At 31.6% G+C, this 20,755-nt stretch overlaps 1 protein-coding gene across 2 annotated transcripts in view; it reads right to left on the reverse strand.

Annotated features, from left to right (window-relative positions):
- LOC110023141 (kelch repeat-containing protein At3g27220-like) overlaps nt 1-19,766 on the reverse strand; it is a 21,095-nt gene extending 1,329 nt beyond the window's left edge. Inside the window, exons 1-6 of one of the 2 annotated variants that reach the window (XM_020722404.1) lie at nt 19,388-19,766; nt 15,924-16,112; nt 14,285-14,514; nt 13,682-13,852; nt 1,544-1,649; nt 278-484 (exon numbers count right to left, since the gene is read on the reverse strand). In XM_020722404.1, coding sequence (XP_020578063.1) covers nt 278-484; nt 1,544-1,649; nt 13,682-13,852; nt 14,285-14,514; nt 15,924-16,091 — 882 coding nt within the window. In that variant the 5' untranslated portion in view covers nt 16,092-16,112; nt 19,388-19,766. Of the gene's footprint in view, nt 1-277; nt 485-1,543; nt 1,650-13,681; nt 13,853-14,284; nt 14,515-15,923; nt 16,113-19,221 lie in introns of both variants that reach the window. The other variant, XM_020722403.1, reaches the window with a different exon arrangement.
- Nucleotides 19,767-20,755: the final 989 nt, after the last annotated feature.

The raw sequence follows: 20,755 nt of genomic DNA on the forward strand, positions 1-20,755 counted from the left end.
TTCCCTACAAAACTGATTGAGCCATAAAAGAAACACCAGTTATTGTAAAGACAACTCTAAAACAATGTTGCAACTGACAATGATCAAACTACTACAATATGCAGTTTTAAATTTCAATTTGGCCGACGTTTTGGTTTATTTTAATTATCAATTTTTACCTGGTTTCAAGAATCACAAGAATTATGCAGCGCTCTAGTTCCAAAGCCGCTCAGAAAACATGCAACAGGCAAGGCAAAATTTTTCAAACAATTAAAGGCAAGGATATGAATGAGCTTACCATAGTACTTAAATTGAACTGAAAAACTTCACCAACCAGTACAATCTTTTTGGTCACAGGGTGCTTTTCTGTTGTACCTCCCACAATAATAATGGAATTATTAACAAATTTCCAAGCAAATTCAATATGAGAATTTGGCTTAGGCATTGGAGGTAGATCTCTCCATTTTAATCCATCATCCAGCATATAGACATTGTTATAAACTACCTGGAATAGCAGAAACTTGTGATGTGAGGAATATGTTATACAATAAATACAGAAGCAAATCCAGCAAAACTTTTCCAACATTCCAAAAAAATGAGATCACTTCCAAGTTCAAATGATTTTACCAAATCAGGAAAGTTATTCTTCACACTGTATATGCATAAATGAGAGTATGGTAGGGTAGACAACAACACTGCAGAGCATGTCATAGATTCAACGATATAATTAAAATATGTAAAAAGTAATTCACAAACTGATGCAAACATGAAAATATAAAAAAGTCCCTAAATTATTTGTATGGGCAACTTATGTTCCAACATGTAAATAAGTATAATTTGATCACTTAACTCCTCGAATCTGACCCAAAATAATGTCTCTATCGCATTATTTTGAATCAGATTTAGAGAGGAAAAAAACTCCTTTATAGCAGATTTAATTAGTCAAAAGATTAAACTGGAAATATTAAATAACATGAGACCAAAACAACTCGAAAATAGTTTAAAGACTGTTTTGACATTTTCTCCATAAAAACGATTGAAGTGCCTCAAAAGATGGATCCTATTGGAAATGAACTACCAAAATTCGCATCTATAGGAACATATCAGAAGTTTACAGATTTCAACTATTTTTGCAATAGAAAAGAGAAAATAATAATTACTTTTAACAAGAACTAAGCTGAGAAGAAACAAAACTACTGTTAAAACAAATAAAGGTCTGTGATTACCACAATACCTCTAAGATTACTCTATGAAAATAAACGAGCGAACTTGGGGATAACTTGCTTCTAGGTTTATGATAACATAGAAAAAGACGGATGATGTGAACTACACAACTCAGAGTAACATACCTACAAACTAAGAAACAACAAATTTATAGGTCAGGTTAAGCAAAGAATATCAAACTAAACTTTATAGCCAAAAAATTATAAAATATTTCAAGTAATTGGCCAAAATATATAAAAAAGCTTAATTTGGAATAAAAGATATGACCACAATAAAATAAAGCATCATAAGAGAAAATTTACGCAGGGAACATAACAAATAAGAAAATCATTTGGCTTACCTCACTTCTTCTAACACATTTAAAAATAGGCGAACCAGGTTTGGCCATAAAATCACCCTCTTGACCACCAATAACAATAAGTTTGTCATTGGCTATGACACAAGCCCTGAAAACAAAATAAGTACAAGATCAAATCATCAAAAAAAACATAGATAAGCATCCAGTTCATACCAAAAAGTTATCGATGCATTGATACATTCAATTAGTGGGGGATCACAAAAGATATCAATATAGAATAAAATAAAACTTAAAATTTATTATTGAAGACCTTATTTTCCAATATCAGTTAATGCATGGATAATGCACAAACCCGGAAAAGATACGGTACCACTTTTAATTCAGAAAATCATTAGATCAGCCAAATATACACAAAGCTAGTAACTTATAGATGTTGAACATAAATCCTTTAAAGTACATTGTAAAAGACAGTTAATCTAGCAGTTCACTTTAAGTTGACAAGTACTTTTTCTTATGATTTGAGCATCAATCAACAGAAAGGTCAAAGATCTAATTTCTGGCTAATCATGTTTGTTGAAATCTTAATGATCTAATTTCTATATAAAAATTGCAAAAAGGGCAATTCTAAAAACTGAACAGTGAGATCAAAGATGTCTCCAAGGGTGTCCTAGAGTGTCGTAGGATCATTATTCAGACATGCTGCAAGTTACAGCTCTGGAAGCTCTAATATTGAATCATAGTTCATATTAAAGATAAATTTAAACTAATGAAATTAATTGGATGATTTGGTCTTTAATTAAAGATTAGAATAATTCATGCTAAAATTATCATTTAATTAAAACCTATCTAGCCAATTATTTAAGGATCAGTTCGTTTTCTTTGCCAATTAATTTAGATACCTGATAAGAACTAATTCTTGCTGTATTTTTCTATACATAAGCCTAATTTCAGGCAATGAAATCAATCAAAAATCTCAACTTTCTTCTTTCAAAATTGTGCTAACCCATGAGAAGCATTGGCATATGGTCCAGATACTGTCGCAAATCCAAAGTTACAACAAACTCAGTTACTGCAGCCAATTCCACTATTTTCTATTTTAATGAAGTCAATGTAGTAGTTGTGTGCTAAGCTAGTAGTCCTATATCGTGCTTCTAGATGATGTTGCTTATTGTTGTCTATCGTGGCTTGTTGTGGCTGCCATCATGTTTCATATTTCAAGCAAGAATGAAGGAAATAGAATATGCTGGTGAAAATCTAAAGGAGAGAACAAATTCTTGTTCTCCTGGAGAAAATCAATACAAAAAATGAGGTATTGTCTGCAGAAGAAAAGATATAAAGTAATAAGAAAAGGTCAACTGCAATGTGAAACTACGCACGAGACACAGTTAATTAATTAATAAATCAATAGGGAACCTCTGTCGTAAATTCCTAAAATGATGTTAATTCTATTTTAGCCTCTGATTGTTGACTTATGAAATAGAATTGATAGGTTAGCAATAAATCAAGTGTCAGAGCCATGTTCCTTAGTGCACAGTACAAAATAAAGTAGTATCAAAACAGAGGAGAGTCAGTTCTTTTAATGGAGTGAATGAGACTCATTGAAAGTCCAAAAATAGATTAGAGCAAGAAGAAGAGAAAGAAAACCAAACCATGGATAACAGCAATCCTACACCAAAATTACCAGACAGGATGGTCAGACTGATAGAACAAATGGCCACCATACGGTGGATGAAGATGCAAACTATTGATGTGGCTTATGGGCTAAGTCATACAACCACGCCATATGCCAAATACAAAAAATATATGGAGAGAATGAAGATAAGGTTAGGGCTTGCCACTCATGATAGGAAGACGTAATCATTCAAATAGAAGTGAAGATAAAGATACCTACAAGTAGAGGCTTCCTACACCTTACATAGATATAAAATCACAATTGTTGTCTTTGCCCAACCAAACTAAAGAATTTATGCCCTAGTGTGGTGGGATACCCATTAAATAATGAATGGTTATCATGAGACGACTTGGGGATGTTCAAGCAGTTTACATACCAAGATTTCTACCCAACGAGGTAAGCAAATCAGTTAAAAATAAAAGAAGCATAGTTTGATGCAGTGGCAAGCGCAATCTAAGCAGACATCAAGAGAGATCCCACTTTAGACAATCACTTTGAGAATATATCTTAAAGAGACAAACACTGATAAAAATAACTCCAATTTCTCCATGAAAATTGTCAGCTAGTAATTCTCAATCGCGCCATTAAGATCAAAGAGGATGCTGCTCAAGATTCATAGGCACAATCAAATTTCTAATCAAACACCATACATAAGAGAACAAGGCTATGGAAGCTAAACTACCATAGCAACATTGGAGCTACAATGTCCTAATAGTGTAACCTGCCATTATTTTCTATTTGCTTAAGTCATTGCAGCCAAGTCATCAATGATACTAATATGCTACTTTGTTAATAGCCATTTGTCTTGCTTTTCTGCAATTTTTTCTTCTTGTATTTGCCTATATAAAACTTTAACTTCCTACATTAAAATCAATTGAATATCTTCCTCCTATTCTACCCTCTAAATTCCTTAGTCTGTCAAAATCATTGGTAAATGGTCACATTAATATAGCAAAACCTTAGTGACAATGTCATGGAACTGTAGTACATACCACCACCTTCAATTTGTTGAAGTCATTACAACAACTGCTTTGTTGCTCGTTGATTGGCATCTACCTTGCTTCTATTTTCCTTTCTATTAGTTGTTGTGGAAACTATTTGTTTGATGTTGCTTCCTTTTTTTCTTGTTGTCTTTTGTGCCTTGTTTGCATGCTATTAATTATTTTCCTTTTAATTTCAAGCAAATTCGTTGTTTGTAGCAAACTAAAAAAGAAAACATGATATCTAGTGAAAAAAAATTACAAAATCAAAGAAAAGATGTTGACCATCTAATGATGTAAAATAGTAAGGAAAAATCATCTATAACCTGAAACGATGCTTAAGATAGATTTAGTTAATCCATAGATCAATAGAGAACCTCCAAAAAAAAATACTAAATAAATATTGAATTTGCTCTAGCCTCTAATTAGGAGTTTACAATATAATGTGGAGAGAATATCTACAAATCAATAGCCATACAATTTTAGTTCTACTTTTCGAAATATTTTCAATTTCAAAAGAAACCCGACATATTTTATACTATAAACTGAGCACTTGAAATTATATCACAAATTTAATCTGATAAAATTTCAATACTTCATTATAAGAACATCATTATTTTATGCCCTTCTTTGTGATTTGTGTTCAGAATTGGCCACCAATCACATTTTATGATCGATATAATGATCAACAATAACACGAGCAATTATCACCTCCTGAGAATAACCTTATGGATCAATGGCATATTTTAAAAAAGTGGTGACGAGATTGGGACGGAGATCTACACTTCTCCCCTCTTTAAGTCAATTAATTATTAAAAATCTCTCCTTCGTTCTTCAAACCGATGATCCATCAAGATGAACTTTGATTTTTTTTCCATTCCTCACTTCAAATGTCAAGTTTTTAGATAGGTAACTACTCTAGTTTTTCACCATAGTGTTCAACATAGAAATCACGTTGATGTAAATGTCCCCTTTTCAAGTAAATACAATATTTTTAAAGTTTATGATGTTAGCAATATTTAGCAAATTTATTAATGTATTTTACACTTGTGGCTCAATTTTTTAAGATGAAAGATCTTGATTATGTTGATATTTTAGGATTGGATCAAAGTCAAAAAGTTAATTATTTATCCACCCTAACTTCACATCAATGGGTTCAACATTCATCACTATCATGTGGATCGAGTTTCTCTAATAAAATGCATTAGGTTTACAGCTTTTGGTATTAGAAACTTCTTAACAAAATTATAATTGAATTTGCACATGTTACTTTTATTTTGTTAGCATGAATGATGTCGATCATTTTTTTGATATGTCAAGGTTGGATCAAAGTCAAATAATTTAAAGAACATTGCCTAGAATTAATGAGAACTTTTTATAACTTTTAGTGCGATCAAGTGCTAACTTTCAATTGTGATATGGCAAGAAATAGATATACCGAGAGCTAATAGACATTGAGTTCAAATTTATTAAAAACAGAGTGAAATGAAAATTGTGGCTCATAGTATGACTAAAGTTTGGATTGACAAAAAAGCACAAAATTGCAAATTGCATGTTAACAATGAAGGCAATTAAGAAGATTATACTTTGGGCGCGGCGCTGAAATAAAGAATAAGAGACAATCCACATTACCATGGTTATTAAGTTGGATGGTTAATATATATTACAATGTGTTATTCATTGCAGATTTGAATAGGTAAATCATGATAATAGAGAATAGGGAGCACTTTTTATTAAGAAAATTAAACTTCAGTATATTTTTCTAAATCCTATTTTAAAGTTACAGTGAAAGGCTATTGATCTGTAACAATTCTAGTTCCCCCCTTCCACATCACAGATATGAAAAACAGAGCCAATATCGAAAACAACTAAGGTCATGAGAGATTAAGGAAAATATTTCGTTCATATTGATGGAGTTGTAGCAAGGTATTTTAAACGGTAGAGCAAGGTGAAAAGAGGTAAGAATTATGAGAAACAAAAAGAGTGTGATTATGAGGATAATGATGGATTGGAGGAGATTAAATGAAGTACTATACATAAAAAAATAGATATTGATGTGAATTTTTTTTTTAACTTAAGCAATAGATTATTGCCTAACATTCCTTACACTACTAATAATTCATATGGTGCAAGTGTTGGATGACATGCTGTTGAACATATGCTCTGCTTGGCCATGTAATTCAGCCTGTTGGAAGCAATCATTAAATCAGGTATTAGCCTATCCATCACTACATATTAATGGGACATATTTGCGTAATGATGATCACAAAAAAAAATATATATTCAAATTTGTGATTATAAAATATGACAAATCCATTATAAACTAAACCTGAAATGGCAATCAATAAAATCTAACGATTGCAAAATATTATCTTCTAGGGGTTTTTAAGAGTTTAGAACAAAATACATTGTGATCGGTTTGTGGCCACAAATTGTTAAACTGTTGAAATCCCATTCACCAAATCCATTCATGGCCTTCTAAGATTCCTTTTGACACCAATTGGTTCGTTGAAAAAAAGTTTTAGAGATTAAGGAAAAACTCATTTACAGCTGATTTATCGGTTAGAAAAAAGTCATAATCTTATAGTGCTCCTTGAAAATCTTCGCACATTTTTTTGAGTTTGTGATGAAAAGCCTCAAGTAGTGCATAAACCAATTACAAGATCTTAATCCAAGTTTCACTATCTTGCACGATTATTTATGTGACTACTTCATTCAAATGAATCATATATTTTAAAATCTTCTACTAGTTAGATACGAAGCCGCCTCATCTAAGCTTCATTTGGTAAGTCTATGATATTCAAGGTGGTTATAGGATTCCATTAATGATTTAAAGCATCATCCACAAAACAAAACTTCTTACATAAAATAGTGTTGGTTATAATAAATATACATTAAAGAAACAATAGCAGTCAATCTCCCTCTCTCTCTATCCCCTTTACTTCCAAATTTAGTTGGAAACTTTAACCTTGATGTAAATATAAGGTCATAAAATCATGCTTGTTTGGATTGATAGGAGATTCACTCCCTCACTTATGCGGTAATCAAACACCAAATCCTTCAGTGTGGATTTCTCTATTTTGTCTGCTCTATTAATCTAACTCTAACTCTATCATCATCATCATCATCTCTCTGCAACTCTCACAATGCTCTTAGTGTCTTTCATAAAATAAAACCTTAATTTAGAGTGCTCTTGGTTTTTATCTCCGCTCTAAACTTATCCCTCCCTAAACACTTTAAAAAATTTTCTCTACATCAACAACATCTGTAACCTTAATCCACCATTCAAAACTCTTAACAAACTCCTCAAACCAAAGACATGATCCATTATATCACATAAACTCACCACAGAAAAAAAAAAGAAAGAGAAAAAAAAACATAAGCCTATCAGCCAATTCAGGTGCCAATATGAGCACCAATCCTCACCACACCACAACCCTTCCATAACTCCTATAACCTTTTCTTATCATTAAATGAACGAAAAAGTCAATCTTCAAAAAGATAACACAATCTGTTACTAAGTTTGACATATGAGCTTTAGAGACAGGCATCCAATGTTGGAACAAGTTCTAAACCTCTTGAACAATTGGGCTCATCACAATCCATCTATAATTGGACATATGATAACAAACAGGTTAATTATTGCTTTCTAAATTGTCCATTCCTAAAATTGGTAGTTTTTCCTCTTCACGGAAAAGCTTGGATTTATTAACTTGTCACTTAGAATTCAGATTTATTAACTTGTCACTTAGCATTTTATGAATCTTAAAGGAACATCCAAGTAGCACTTAAACAGCCTAAATAAAACCATACATTAACTTACCTCCACTCAAAATTCTTTTGAGTTGTCCTGAAGTATGAGCGTGTTCCACAAATAAATGGTCTTACAAAACTGCTAAATTAAATTTTTATTCATGAAATCAAAATTAAGTTATCTTCAGTTCATAGAGTTACCAAAATTGTTTGCTAAGCATTATAGCAAATAAGAACCAACATTTTTAGCATCCACATTACATCTTGCATATAACACATTTTCATTTTTCTATAAGATAAGAATTATAAATATACTATTCGAACTTACTTTCATTTTAATTCATTGGATAGCATGCCACCTAAATCCACTATGATAGATCGATTTCAGAGCTTAAGAAAAACAATAGATAACTTGTCTAATAGATTTAATGTGAATCAGGATAAGAAGCATGTAAATGATGATTGGTCTATTGCAGTTAATGATAGTACGTTGCACTAGCCAAATATGATGAAAATTTTGATGACCCAAATGCACTAAATGAATCTACGGTGACAAAGCAAAGCCACCCACCTTTACATAGCTATTCCTATCATGATCATAACCCAACAAATAAGTTTCAGCGAACCCCAAGAAATTAACATCAGGTTAGGACAATGTCAGTCCAAAAGAACTTAAATAGGAATGAAGATCATGTTAGGAATGTTGCTGTATCTAATGATCCTTCTAGGAAAACTAAAACAGTACTCAACTTTGATAGAAGTTATGATTTAAACAAATTCTTAGATAAATTTGCTCAAATAGATGAGCTTTTTTATTGGTAAAATATGGATAACCGTCAAAGAGTAGCTCTAGCCTTGATGAAATTAGTTAGGCATGCAAAAATTTAGTGAAAAGAATATTGTAACAAATGAAATGAATGATAGAACAAATCAAACTTGAGTATAGATGAAAACAACGATTACGAGCACTATAACCCATGCACCTTAATAGAAAGTGCAGGCCACTTATTTACTCTTAGGCAAGGAAATCTACAAGTGATTAAGTTCTGGAATACTGCTGAGGATTTAGTTTTGACGCCAAATTGTGCTGACAAGTAATGACAAACGAGCCAACAAATTTATCATTAATCATAGAAAGCAGATAAGGATTGAAGTTCCCATTTTCTTTGCCCATAAACTCCGGAAGATGACTTTTACTGTGTCTTAGTGATTGAGAAATCGAAAGATTTGTGTCCATTGTGAAACCCAGAGGGCAGCATACCTCTTTTCCTACCGACAAGCCTACTGGTGCTACACCTATAGCACCTTAGCAAAAAAACAGAACCTTGGAAAGGCCATAGGAAATAGCATTAAGAACCATAAGAAGATTGATTGTTGCAAAGTGTTACAAGAAAAGATTCATGTAAAATCAATACTAAGCATATATTTTATTCTTAGATGAAGTAATAACTTTGATGATAATGATGTTGAGTAAGTTTATAAAGAAACGCCACTGCTTAATAACATCTAAAATAATGATGAAAAGCAAATTTGTGTGATGAGTTATTTAGCAGTAACTATGGATGGTTTTCAAGAATAAAGAGGAAGAACAATTTTACCATGAATGTTGCACGTAGTGAGAAGAGGTGTACATTGGCAATAGAAGGTTAGAAGTGCCATGAATTTTATTACCACCAACACACTTGCAAGGATAAGCTTATAAATGTTGAACCCTATCATAAGCCCTACCACGTAAGCTGAGAGAATCACAAACCTTATTAGCAAGACCTTAGATTTATAATATGAATGTGAAATATTATGTTTGAGAGTACTTATAAGAATATGAACACCAGAACAAGAACATAAAGTCCCATTCAAGGAAATAGACAACCCTTCACCGCCAACACCACAAAACCTAGCTTTGATGTCAAGACCATGCATGGTCAAAAGAAAAATACAAAGTACAGTTTCTAGTGATTGGAGTCTCATCTACTAGGGAGATATTTTATGCTTTTGCTATTGTAGATTATATTGTTAATACAATGATTACACCCAAGACTAAACCTGATTTTAGGATATTAGAGGTTGCTTTTGTGAGTTTGAAAGAGATTTTTTTTTTTTTTTAATCTGGCTTCGCTTTACTTACTCCATGTGAAGGAAGTTGAGGAAGTTGTTCGTATGCTTAATGAGATACATACATACTGTAATCGTAAAACTATTGATTAACTTCAACAATGTTCGGTTAAAGGATTTACCTGATGAGTTACCTCTTAAACAAACAAAAAGTGATATATTTAGTGCTTGTTTCTTAGTTACCAAATTTTATGAACACATTGAATTGAAAAAGTGGTAGATTTATTGCCTTGTTAAGGATTTATTTAAGAAAGCATTAGCCCATGTGTTTTACCTGCTTTACTAACTCCTAATAAAGATGGTCCTTATAGGAAATGTGTTGACAATAAAATTATATAAAAAATTACTATACATATTATACTTTTCTCATTAGATGATATAAATGATATAGTTTCTAGTGCCAAATTATGTTTTTCAAAATTGATTTATGAAGTGGCTAAGAATTGGATCAAAATTTATCCAATATGCCAAGCGTATTCAAGGGACTTATGACTTTTGTTCCTAAGTTTTTCATTAAAAGATTCTTAGAGAAATTCAATGATACCATTATTTTTAATACTAATAAGAATGAATATATATATATACAGTGTTATATATATATATATATATATATATGGATATATATGGATAATGGATAATCTCAAATTAGGTTTTACTAAACTAACAGAAAAAAAACCATATGTTAATTTGAAAAAAAATAAATCTTCATTGAAAAAAGGTTATTTTAGTATTTATTGTATTAACTATTAGATTAAACTGAAACCATTCAAAAATTAAAGCAATGATTAATCCAAGACAAATTTTTCCAGCATAACCATGATTCCACTACTTTCCATATGAAATTATTTTAGAAAATTTGGTGTTATAGTAGCACCTAATACTCGCAACTTGAAAAATAAATTAGCATGGACAACTAGTGCAAAGATTATTCCTTAAATAGAAGTTATAATGACTTGCTCCCCTGTTTTGAGACTATAATTTTTAAGGCTTTGAAAGTGACTTATGAAACATTTGGAAAAGGTAAAAGAGGAATACCTAGCCATGAAAATTATCACATTTAATTCTTTAGTGAATAACTCAATGATATTAAGCAATAATAATCTACTTAAGAATGAGAATTTTATTCTTATATTTAATTTTAAAGTACTAAAAAATTTTTTTGCAAAAAAAAAATTATTATAAATTTTTTATTTATTATGAACTTTGATCACTATGTTCTAAAATTCATGAACAGTTAGAAAAAAAATAATTATAATCCACATGCCAAGGGATTGAATTCCCACAAGATTATTCATTTTTTTTAACACAAATCTGGCGTGAAAAGGAAACCAACTAATGCATTATCTAAAATAGCTTTGGTAATAACTTTCTTAGGCTTACAAATTCTTGGATTTTATAGAAGTAAATATTAACCTTTGTCCATTTTCCAAATTTTTTCCATGACCATACAGCAGACTAATATATTTAATATGTGTATACATGATAATTGATAGTTATCTATAAAAAGGAAAAAATAATAATGTATTCAAAGGACATCCTTAAAAGAGTTTATGATCACTTAGTAACATTCTAGAGGGATAGGCAATCATTTTGGCAACGGTAAGATCATTACTATCACAAAGAGTAACTTTGATAGGTCCTCACTGAAAGAAACTAAAGAATATTATTTGCTTTGTCCTCTTACCACATTTTGCCTTTCCATATTTTTTCTATGAACACAGGATAAGAACATTTTATTTAATACTTTCATTCATTATAATTGTTGTTTATCGGTATAAGGTAAGTAAAGAATTTTTGGGACATCACTAAGAGACTTTCTAATCACTCAATTATATTTTATTGATACTGATGGTTACTTTGACAAATACAAGATCATTAGTTTCACCAATAGTTGGTCGTATGGATCCTCAATGAAGAGGGATGTTAAGAGACTAGTGGCACAACGCTACAAGTGTAGCCAAGGCGAGAATAAAAATAAAAAATCTAAAAGGGAATTATCTTACATGTTGATAGGACTTCAGGAATTTTCAGCATATATCTTGAAAATAAGACTAATAATTGAGATCTGTTTTTTACTTGATTTTGAGGTTGTTTATAATAGCAATAATTCCAAAACTAATACGAACTGACACTCTGAAAAAAGTGTATAGTTATTAACCAAAAAAAAAATCATATGATCTAGTAGACATTGTAACTCGTGTATTTTTGGATTCTACAATTTCTTTTGTTAAATATTTTTAGTTTCGTGCTAATGAAATATAACAAATAGAGATGAGCATTACTAAATATGTTGATAATGTAAATCATAATTATTCTACAGGCAAGTAATTAATGAAAAGTACTTCATTGAATGAATTAAATTAGTCTTAGCTTCAACATTGATTGGAGATTCTCACTTGCTGAGCTTTGTGCTTGGTGGTTGAACCCTAGTTCTTTTGGCAAGAATATTTTATACTAGTTGTTTTGTTTATGTAACAAAATTTTACCTTCATCTCCCTCTCTCCAACCCATACAAAACCCCTAAACCTCTCATGTTGATGTTGTTAAATACCATAAACGAAAATAATAATTTATAGAGTTCACATACTTTCTCTCTCCTAAACCCTAATTGATCCCTAAACACTTCTATATGATTTTATGTACATCAATAATATCCTAAACCCTAATCAACCCTTCAAGACTCTTGGCCCGTTCCGCTTAAATCCTAAGACCCAAGCAATTACAACATCTAACTCCACAAAAAAACAAATCTATAAACCTATAACACCTTTCAGCCTGAAAAAAACTATAACAAACCCTAACCATAGCCATACCATAACCCATCCGTAAGCCTTCCCTCACATCTCGCACCATTATAAGGAAGAGGAAACCAGTCTTCCACAAAAACAACACCGCCAAGCCATTCCATCAGATGGATTTCAAACTAATTTTTTTCCTTAATTAAACTATATGACATTTAGTAATATTCACAAAATTTAGCTGTAACTCCATTCACGCAACACAAGAAAGTACTGTACAAATTTGATTATTATAACCCAAATATAACTAAGAATTATTCTATTACCCCTTTTGCTAAGCGTCATAAACTTCTCCAGCATAATATTCTCCATGTTATGTTCCACATGAAATAAAGATAGTTTCTCCAAAAGATATAAAGATACCAGATATAATACTAAAATATGGTAAAATTTCCTCTTTATTAGTTACGGATCTAGTTGCTTTTTAGCACCAATATCATTAAGACTTAATATGTTGCATATTTGCTGATTGTGATTCTAAAAGTCTACCATACAATATTCTTCATGTACACCCATATTTCCAACTTAAAAATGTTACCGATATACTACTACATTACAGCAGTTTTTCTTCCTTATTATTTATACGCGTTCTGATGTATAGAATTGCAGACAACTAGAGAACTCTGCAAAGCAAGTATTTTTTTAAGTGCTATAATCAAAAGATTTTGGTGTGCTGAACTTAAAAATTTTCAGATAGTTAGTTAAGGCTTTACAAAGTTTAGATGTGATATTACTCATTTTTATTCCAGTATATTGGCAACTTAAAGCAACATGAAGACGTCAAAAATTTTTGGCAAAATATGAAAACAAGATTAAACGCATGAGAATGAATAAATGTACTCTCAAAATCCTGTTATCAACAAACCTATGGGGACCACCACGAGGTATTGGTATCTCAGTACGCCATTCTTTTTCCAGAGCTTTGCCATCCTTCACTGGAAGGCTCCAATGTTCCAATGCAGGCTCATGGCGATCCTCCTTGCTGCCTCCCATAACATGAAGCCTTCCTCTCCAAAGTTGGGTGGCTGGCGCATATCTAAGAATCAACAGAAGAATCATTATTGCTTTGCAAAAGGGTAAATGAGATTCTAATGAATCATAAAGACGGAAAAAAAAAGCTCCCCAAAGACAACATTTAACGCTCAAAAAAGAAACGATTGTTATGAGAAGTGTAAGAGTTGGCAGACAAATGGAAAGAGGAATTTAAAAGCTCAAATATGAGAAAGAAAGAGTCCATGAATGGATGAAATCAAAGGGCAAAAGATGCAAGAGAACCAAAAATAAAAAGCAAAGACAAAGCTAATAGGAGAAAAATAAGTTGTAGCTTTCAGATAATTTTGAAAAAAACTTTATTTCCGAAATGCATAGAAATGCTCATAAAACAACTCAGCCCAATAGAGATTAAGAAAAGAAGTATTAAAGAAAAATGAATAAATAAGAAAAATGTCCCATCTAAAGCAGTACATACCTAGGAAAAGGTAAAGGGGGCAAATCATGCCATGTTTTTGTTTCTGTATCAAGCACAAAATTGTGAGTTGTAGGCCCTCGACACTGTGGTCCATATTGCCCTGTGACTATATATATGTGTCTTCCATCTGTCGCCATACCTAAATGTGAATGTGCCATTTCCTTTGGCATGTCAAACTTTCCTACCCATGTATTGTCCGTAAAATTATAGATATCCACATGCGAGTGCACCTGCAAACAAGGATGTTAAACAGAAAGAAGCACTAAAGTTATCATAGGAAAAACCAAATACTATGTAATAGAGAGAATTGAATGGGAATGTCATATTGAAAATGAAGACAGACGTAGGGATTGTTTTCAAACATGAAATTTATTACTGTGAAAAGGTTTTAGATTTATAAAATAGAAAACCTTTATAGCGAACTTCCACCAAGCTTTTCCATAAGAACTCTCCTATAAGAATTCCATCCAAGAAAAAGGATTGAAATGTGAATTAAAAAGAGCTTAAGTAACTGGTCTTTTTGTGAAATAGAGAAAGCTGGATATGGTAGAATTTGTATCTGCATTTTAAAAAATGAAAAAAGAAAGGATGTGCATGAAGAATTTTTCAATAACACAATTTCTAAAAGATATTCCATCTTAAACAAGAAGTCTGTCCTTCAAATACTCTCATGGTCTCGATATATACTTCAAAAATCAGGTTTCCACGCCTCAACTTTTAACTCTCATATATGAAAGTGCAAAATCCAAAGATGAATCCACTGAGCCTTACAGTGTACTCAAGTATAGGTTCCTCCCTCCCTTGCTTGGCTCTAATCAGAAAACTTTATCTAGAATTTTATCTATCATTTAAACCTTAATCAATTGTGTTTCTATATATGATCTCAAATTCTTAAGAGATTCCTTATTCACACTTTTGTTTTCAATAGTTATAACTGGCAGTCAAAAACTTTTCATCCAAGACAGTTTGCTTTATTGCAAATACACACTTATCTGTGAATCTCTGAACATTAGACTGCTTGCACATTAATTCGAAACTTTTACTTGAATTAATTTAATAGCATTGCATGCCATCTCATAGCATTAGTTTGCATCAGGAAACCCTATACATCCTGCACCACATTGTGCAAGGAAAGAAGTTATTGTTAAAGTAAGAAAATGATTTATGCAATGAAGAGAAGAGGTTGTAAGGAAATGTAATAAAAGTAATTTAATTTTAACTTTGAAATGAGTTAGTTTACATCAGGAAAACTATAAAATGTGCTCTTGCGTAGAAAGAATTGATCGTCCAAGTAAAAAAAAAAAAGATGTAAGAAATGAAGGGAAAAGGATGTAAAATTTGTTGTTAAGGTCAATTAATTTTACTTTATGACATGAATTAGACTTGCATCAGAATCCTGGAATGAAATTGCTGTCAAGTCAAGAAAGTGATAAATTAATAAATCGAGGAAGTACACATTTGCGCTGATGTCGATTAATTTAACTTATGATATGAGCTAATTTCCAACCTTAATACAACTCAATCAAAATACTAAATGATACCTAAGAAGTCATTACCAACTATTCAATAAGATGTAGAGATTGCATTAAACTAATTGATTTACTTGTCTGCAATGAAGTTATTTTGATAGTCCACTTACATAATTAATGGTGCCATATCCAGCAAAAACGTACAGTAGATCTTTAATCTGTATAGCAGCCCCATCAAGGCGAGGTACCGGTGCTTCTGCCATCTCCTCCCACTCTAATTGTGGTGCAGGTATATCAGCAAAAGTTGCATTGAACGTATTCAGATTTTGACCTTCCATCACCCCACTATTCTTCTTTCCCTGGTCCAGAAACCCAAAAAATAGCAGTAAATTCAGGGAAAATTTTTCTGTTAAGACATGGGATTTTGGGGATGTGATTTGGTGTCATTCAAACAAAAAAAAAAAAACAAAAACAAAAAACAGTGATGCAACAAAAAACAGTGATGCAGAGATTTTGGGAATGTGGCTCATTGTCATTCAAACAGCAGCAAAACATCAAAACAAATGCAACTTTTCCATTGCTACTTATGGGTAGAGTTCTATTTTTTGTAAAGATAGCATTTCTTACATAAAATAATTACTATTGATTCCAAATTATTTTCTTTTTCTAATCAATTTGGCCATCATCAACATAGCAATTATTTGAGTAAAATTGGTATCTAATAATTACAAGATTAAGATTTCAAAGAACAAAAGATTTATTATCAATTATTAAGATTTTATGGGACTCTAGGTGGCAATTAACCAAAAAAACATCCAACAATACAGTTTAATTTTTCAGCCCTAAAACTATGTCAAATTGAGATTGCTGGCATGGCCAATACTATAGTTGCCACAATGACAAGTGTGTCAGAACATTACAAATTTCAAAAAATTCTCTAGAAACTCCATATGTTGAGGATGCCATTTCATAATTCACTTGTTGCATTATAAACATCATCATAGAAAGTTAAGAAGAGTCCAGAAAAGATTGCTCACAACTAAAAGCATTGGTGCATTGACGAGTTAAAAAGAGATTATCATATATATATATATAATATATATATATGTCAGGAAATAGAAAGAACTTATATGTTGAAATGTTTTCAAATTATAGTTTTAAGCAAGAAATTTTGCTTAAAGAGAAATATAAATTGAATCATGACACAGTAGATTAATCTATGAAAGTTGAATCTGTTTCAATTAAGATGCATGAAGTATAAATCATTAAATTTAACTAGCATAATTGTTAAAGCTTTGATTGCTATGAAGACTTTAGAATGATTTGCTTACCAAATAATTTTAATAATATCTTTAAAATAGGGACGAGCCAGTTGGATGAAAATGAAGCATTTTGACAGTAATGTTTAAAAGCAAATGAGATATCTAGGACATACAAAAGAATAACATAAATAGGCTTATAAAGCAAATTGAAAAATCAATTCTTTTATTCCAAAAACATACCACAAAGGCATTAATATAGAAGAATATAAGAGAAAGAAAAAAATCAAATTTATATTAAGAATAAGCATTCAATACATTAAAAAAATTTACACGCATACCATGTAAAACATAACTATTTAATTAACGCCCAGCCAAAAAAATGAACTATCAAATCCATGTATTTGGGCATGCTACTAAACACATTGAGATTTTCACAAAAGCAAAAAATATGCATTGGAGTTTTGTGGTGCACGTTGAGACTCCGGTGATTGTATTACAAATGAAAGTGATTGAGTGTTAATTTTATAAATAGAAGAGTTTAGAGAAAAAACATAGAAAACTATCCCTAAATTAAAATAAGAATGGCCATCCTAACCGGTCTAAAAGTCAAACCAACGAAAATAGGGAAATGCTTGGTCAATCCTCCTTTTGTTCGAACACAAGTAATAACTTTAGTATACATATCTTTAATGACTCGAATATAAGGCATATCAATAATTTTCCTCTCTAGAACTCTCCAAAGAACTTCTCTTAGAACCTTACTGTAAGCTTTTTCTAACTCACTAAAAATTATATGTAGATCCTCCTTACTCTCTATGCATTTCTCCATCAAACCTCTCAATAAATGTATAGCTTCTATGGTAGACCTGCCGGTTATAAATCCAAACTAATTATGAGAAATCTTTTTATCATGTCTTAACCTATGTTCAATTACCCCCTCCCATTGTTTTAAAGTATGACACATATACTTAATTTATCTATAAGTTGCGAACTCTTGTCCATCCCCTTTATTCTTAAAAATGGGATCAAAATACTCTTCCTCCACTTCTTGGGTATCTTTTTAGTTTTAAAATAGTATTAAAGAGTTCAGTCACTCGAGAAACTCTCAAATCTCCTAAATATTTATACACTTCAATTGGAATATCATTGAATGCTACGGATTTCCACCCTTGATTTTCTTTAAACTCTCTTCAACTTCTTTTTTACTAATGTGGTGATAAAAATAAAATAATTGATTATTATTGACGATATTAAGATCACTAAGTTCGATCGTATTTTTAAAAACCTAATTGAATGTTTATCAAAATAGCTCACCCACCTATGTTGAAATCTTCCTCTAAGAAAATCACTTTTTGATTTTCATCTTTAATGCACTTTACTTGAACAAAATATTTACTTTTCTTTTCTCTTTTGTTTGACTAGTTTATACATATATTTTTCACTTTGATTAGTACCCAATATATTACAAAGACCGTTAAAAAATGAATTTTTAGCATTACAAATTATTCTTTTAGACTCCCTACAGGTCATCATATGTTTTTCCAAGTTAATTATGCTTTTACATTTAAGTCAATTTTTATAACATAACTTCTTATATTTTATCTTTTCTTGTACATTATTATTTCACCACAAACTATTTTTATTTATACTTTTTTTTTCCTTTTAATTCTCCATATATATCTTTTGTCACTTGTTTAGTAGTGCTTATTATGTTATCTCACATAAAATTAACTTATTCATGAACATCCCAAATTTTAAAATATTGAAGTTAACGTATAAATATAGTTTTATTTGTGTATTTAAGGTGACCCCATCAAATTTTATGATAATGTTTCATTATATTTTTTTTATTTTACAGTTCTCATCTTAAAATGTAAAACTAATAATCGATATTGAGTACTTAAATTCTCACTTGGAACGATATTACAATATTTAGATTCTCATCAATATATTTTTCTCATAAGAAATCAATCAATTTGTATTTTATTAGATTCATTCTAATAAGCAATAATATACCAATCTTTTTTCTTAAATAAAATATTAGCAATAATAAATGATATGTTAAAGCAAAATTTAATATGGTTCAAGTTCACAAAAGAAACACAAGTTCAAGCCTATGAAAGAAATGCCAGTTCAAGACTGCGAAAGAAGAACTGAAACACTAGTTTTCAAACCAACACTAAAACAGAATGCTTGAGACACTTACCGTCTCGGTATTTTTTACAGCAGAAGCACCGGCATTACTCTTCAAAGTCAAATTCAAGTTCGTATACCAATTAGGCGATGAGGCAGAAGATGAAGAAGTAGCCCAGAGAAAATTTGCTATTAAAACAACCCCAAAAAGAGCGATCAAGAAGAGTAAGACCAGATACCTCCTGGATGCACTTTTGCTAACAAAACGGGCCATGAATCGGCAGCAGGCTAGATGTGGAGATTAGAGCAAGCTACGAATGTGGGTGCGGGCATATCGCGGCAGAGAACCCCGAGTGAGAGTTTTGCTCTTCTGCAGTAGAAAGAGGAGGGGAGGTAACAAAATTCTTGAGAAGGAACTCGTATGGCCCTCTAGTTGGCTCGAGCGACCGACCATGATATCGGTGGTCTAAGCACAGAACAGACTCACCGAGGGTACAACTGCAATGGAGATTTCTGCAACCCGCACCGCTTCATGATGCACCGGAAACATAGCCGAGTACCCGCGGACCGGCTGCAGAATTAGATCTGGGCTAAATGAGAGATGTAGGTCTCCTTTGAGAGGACGTCTCGCCTCCGTTCAATGGAAAATATTTAAGTGTTACATAAGAGGCACGCACTCTAGGGGTTATTCACGGGATATAGGGGGTTATATCGGGGTTATATTCCTCTGTAATCCCATGTAATCTCTTTGTAAACTACCTGTAACCTATAAATGAGTTTCGCGCTTCTATAGTTTCATGAGTACAAATAAGTTATACGGAAGTTACAAGGGAGTTACACGGAGGTTATAGAGGGGTATAACCTGAATAGAACCCCCCTGTATCCCTTGAATAACCCCTGGAGGTACGCAGCGCTGCGTACGCTTATGCACATAAATATTTTCCCTCTAAGCGTTTGAGACTCAAGACGCTTTTGGGAGCTCATTTCTTCAACTTCTCATCCCCAGAATGTGGCAATGTTCGACACAAGCGTAAACGGAGGGGGGCTTCTATGGAAAATTAATTCTAATAGCTTCATAATAATCTCTCAATAATCTCCTACACGCTTTGTACTCTACAATAATTTCATAATAACACCCAATAACCCCAATAATCTCTACTCTCTGCATAACTCTGGCAATAACCTCATAATAACTCGCAATAACTCCCTAATAATTTCCTCAGTTTCACTTTAATAACCTCTCAATAACCTCAACGTGGTAGCATATTACTATAAGTCCAAACACAGGGCTGCTTAAGTGCTTTATATAGAATAGTTTCTCTGTTATCAGTGGCCTTCGTTTTCGGTTTTCCTATGCTTGATTTAAAAAAAAGGCTCATTCAAGAAGAAGAGATACATGAGCACTATTTTTCTGTTTCTATGAGAATTTATGTTGAGCTTGTTTTATATGTTCATGTTCAAATGACAATTTAATTGCTCTTGTCTCAATAGGAACATATTGCGATGAGAAATTTTAGTTTTTTTTTAAAGATTTATAACACTATAAATGCATATGTTATGGTATATATTTGAAGATTATATGACAGATAAGTTAGCGGTTTCTACTT

Source organism: Phalaenopsis equestris, unplaced genomic scaffold (assembly GCF_001263595.1).
Source record: "Phalaenopsis equestris unplaced genomic scaffold, ASM126359v1 Scaffold000216, whole genome shotgun sequence".
Taxonomy (NCBI): Eukaryota; Viridiplantae; Streptophyta; class Magnoliopsida; order Asparagales; family Orchidaceae; genus Phalaenopsis; species Phalaenopsis equestris.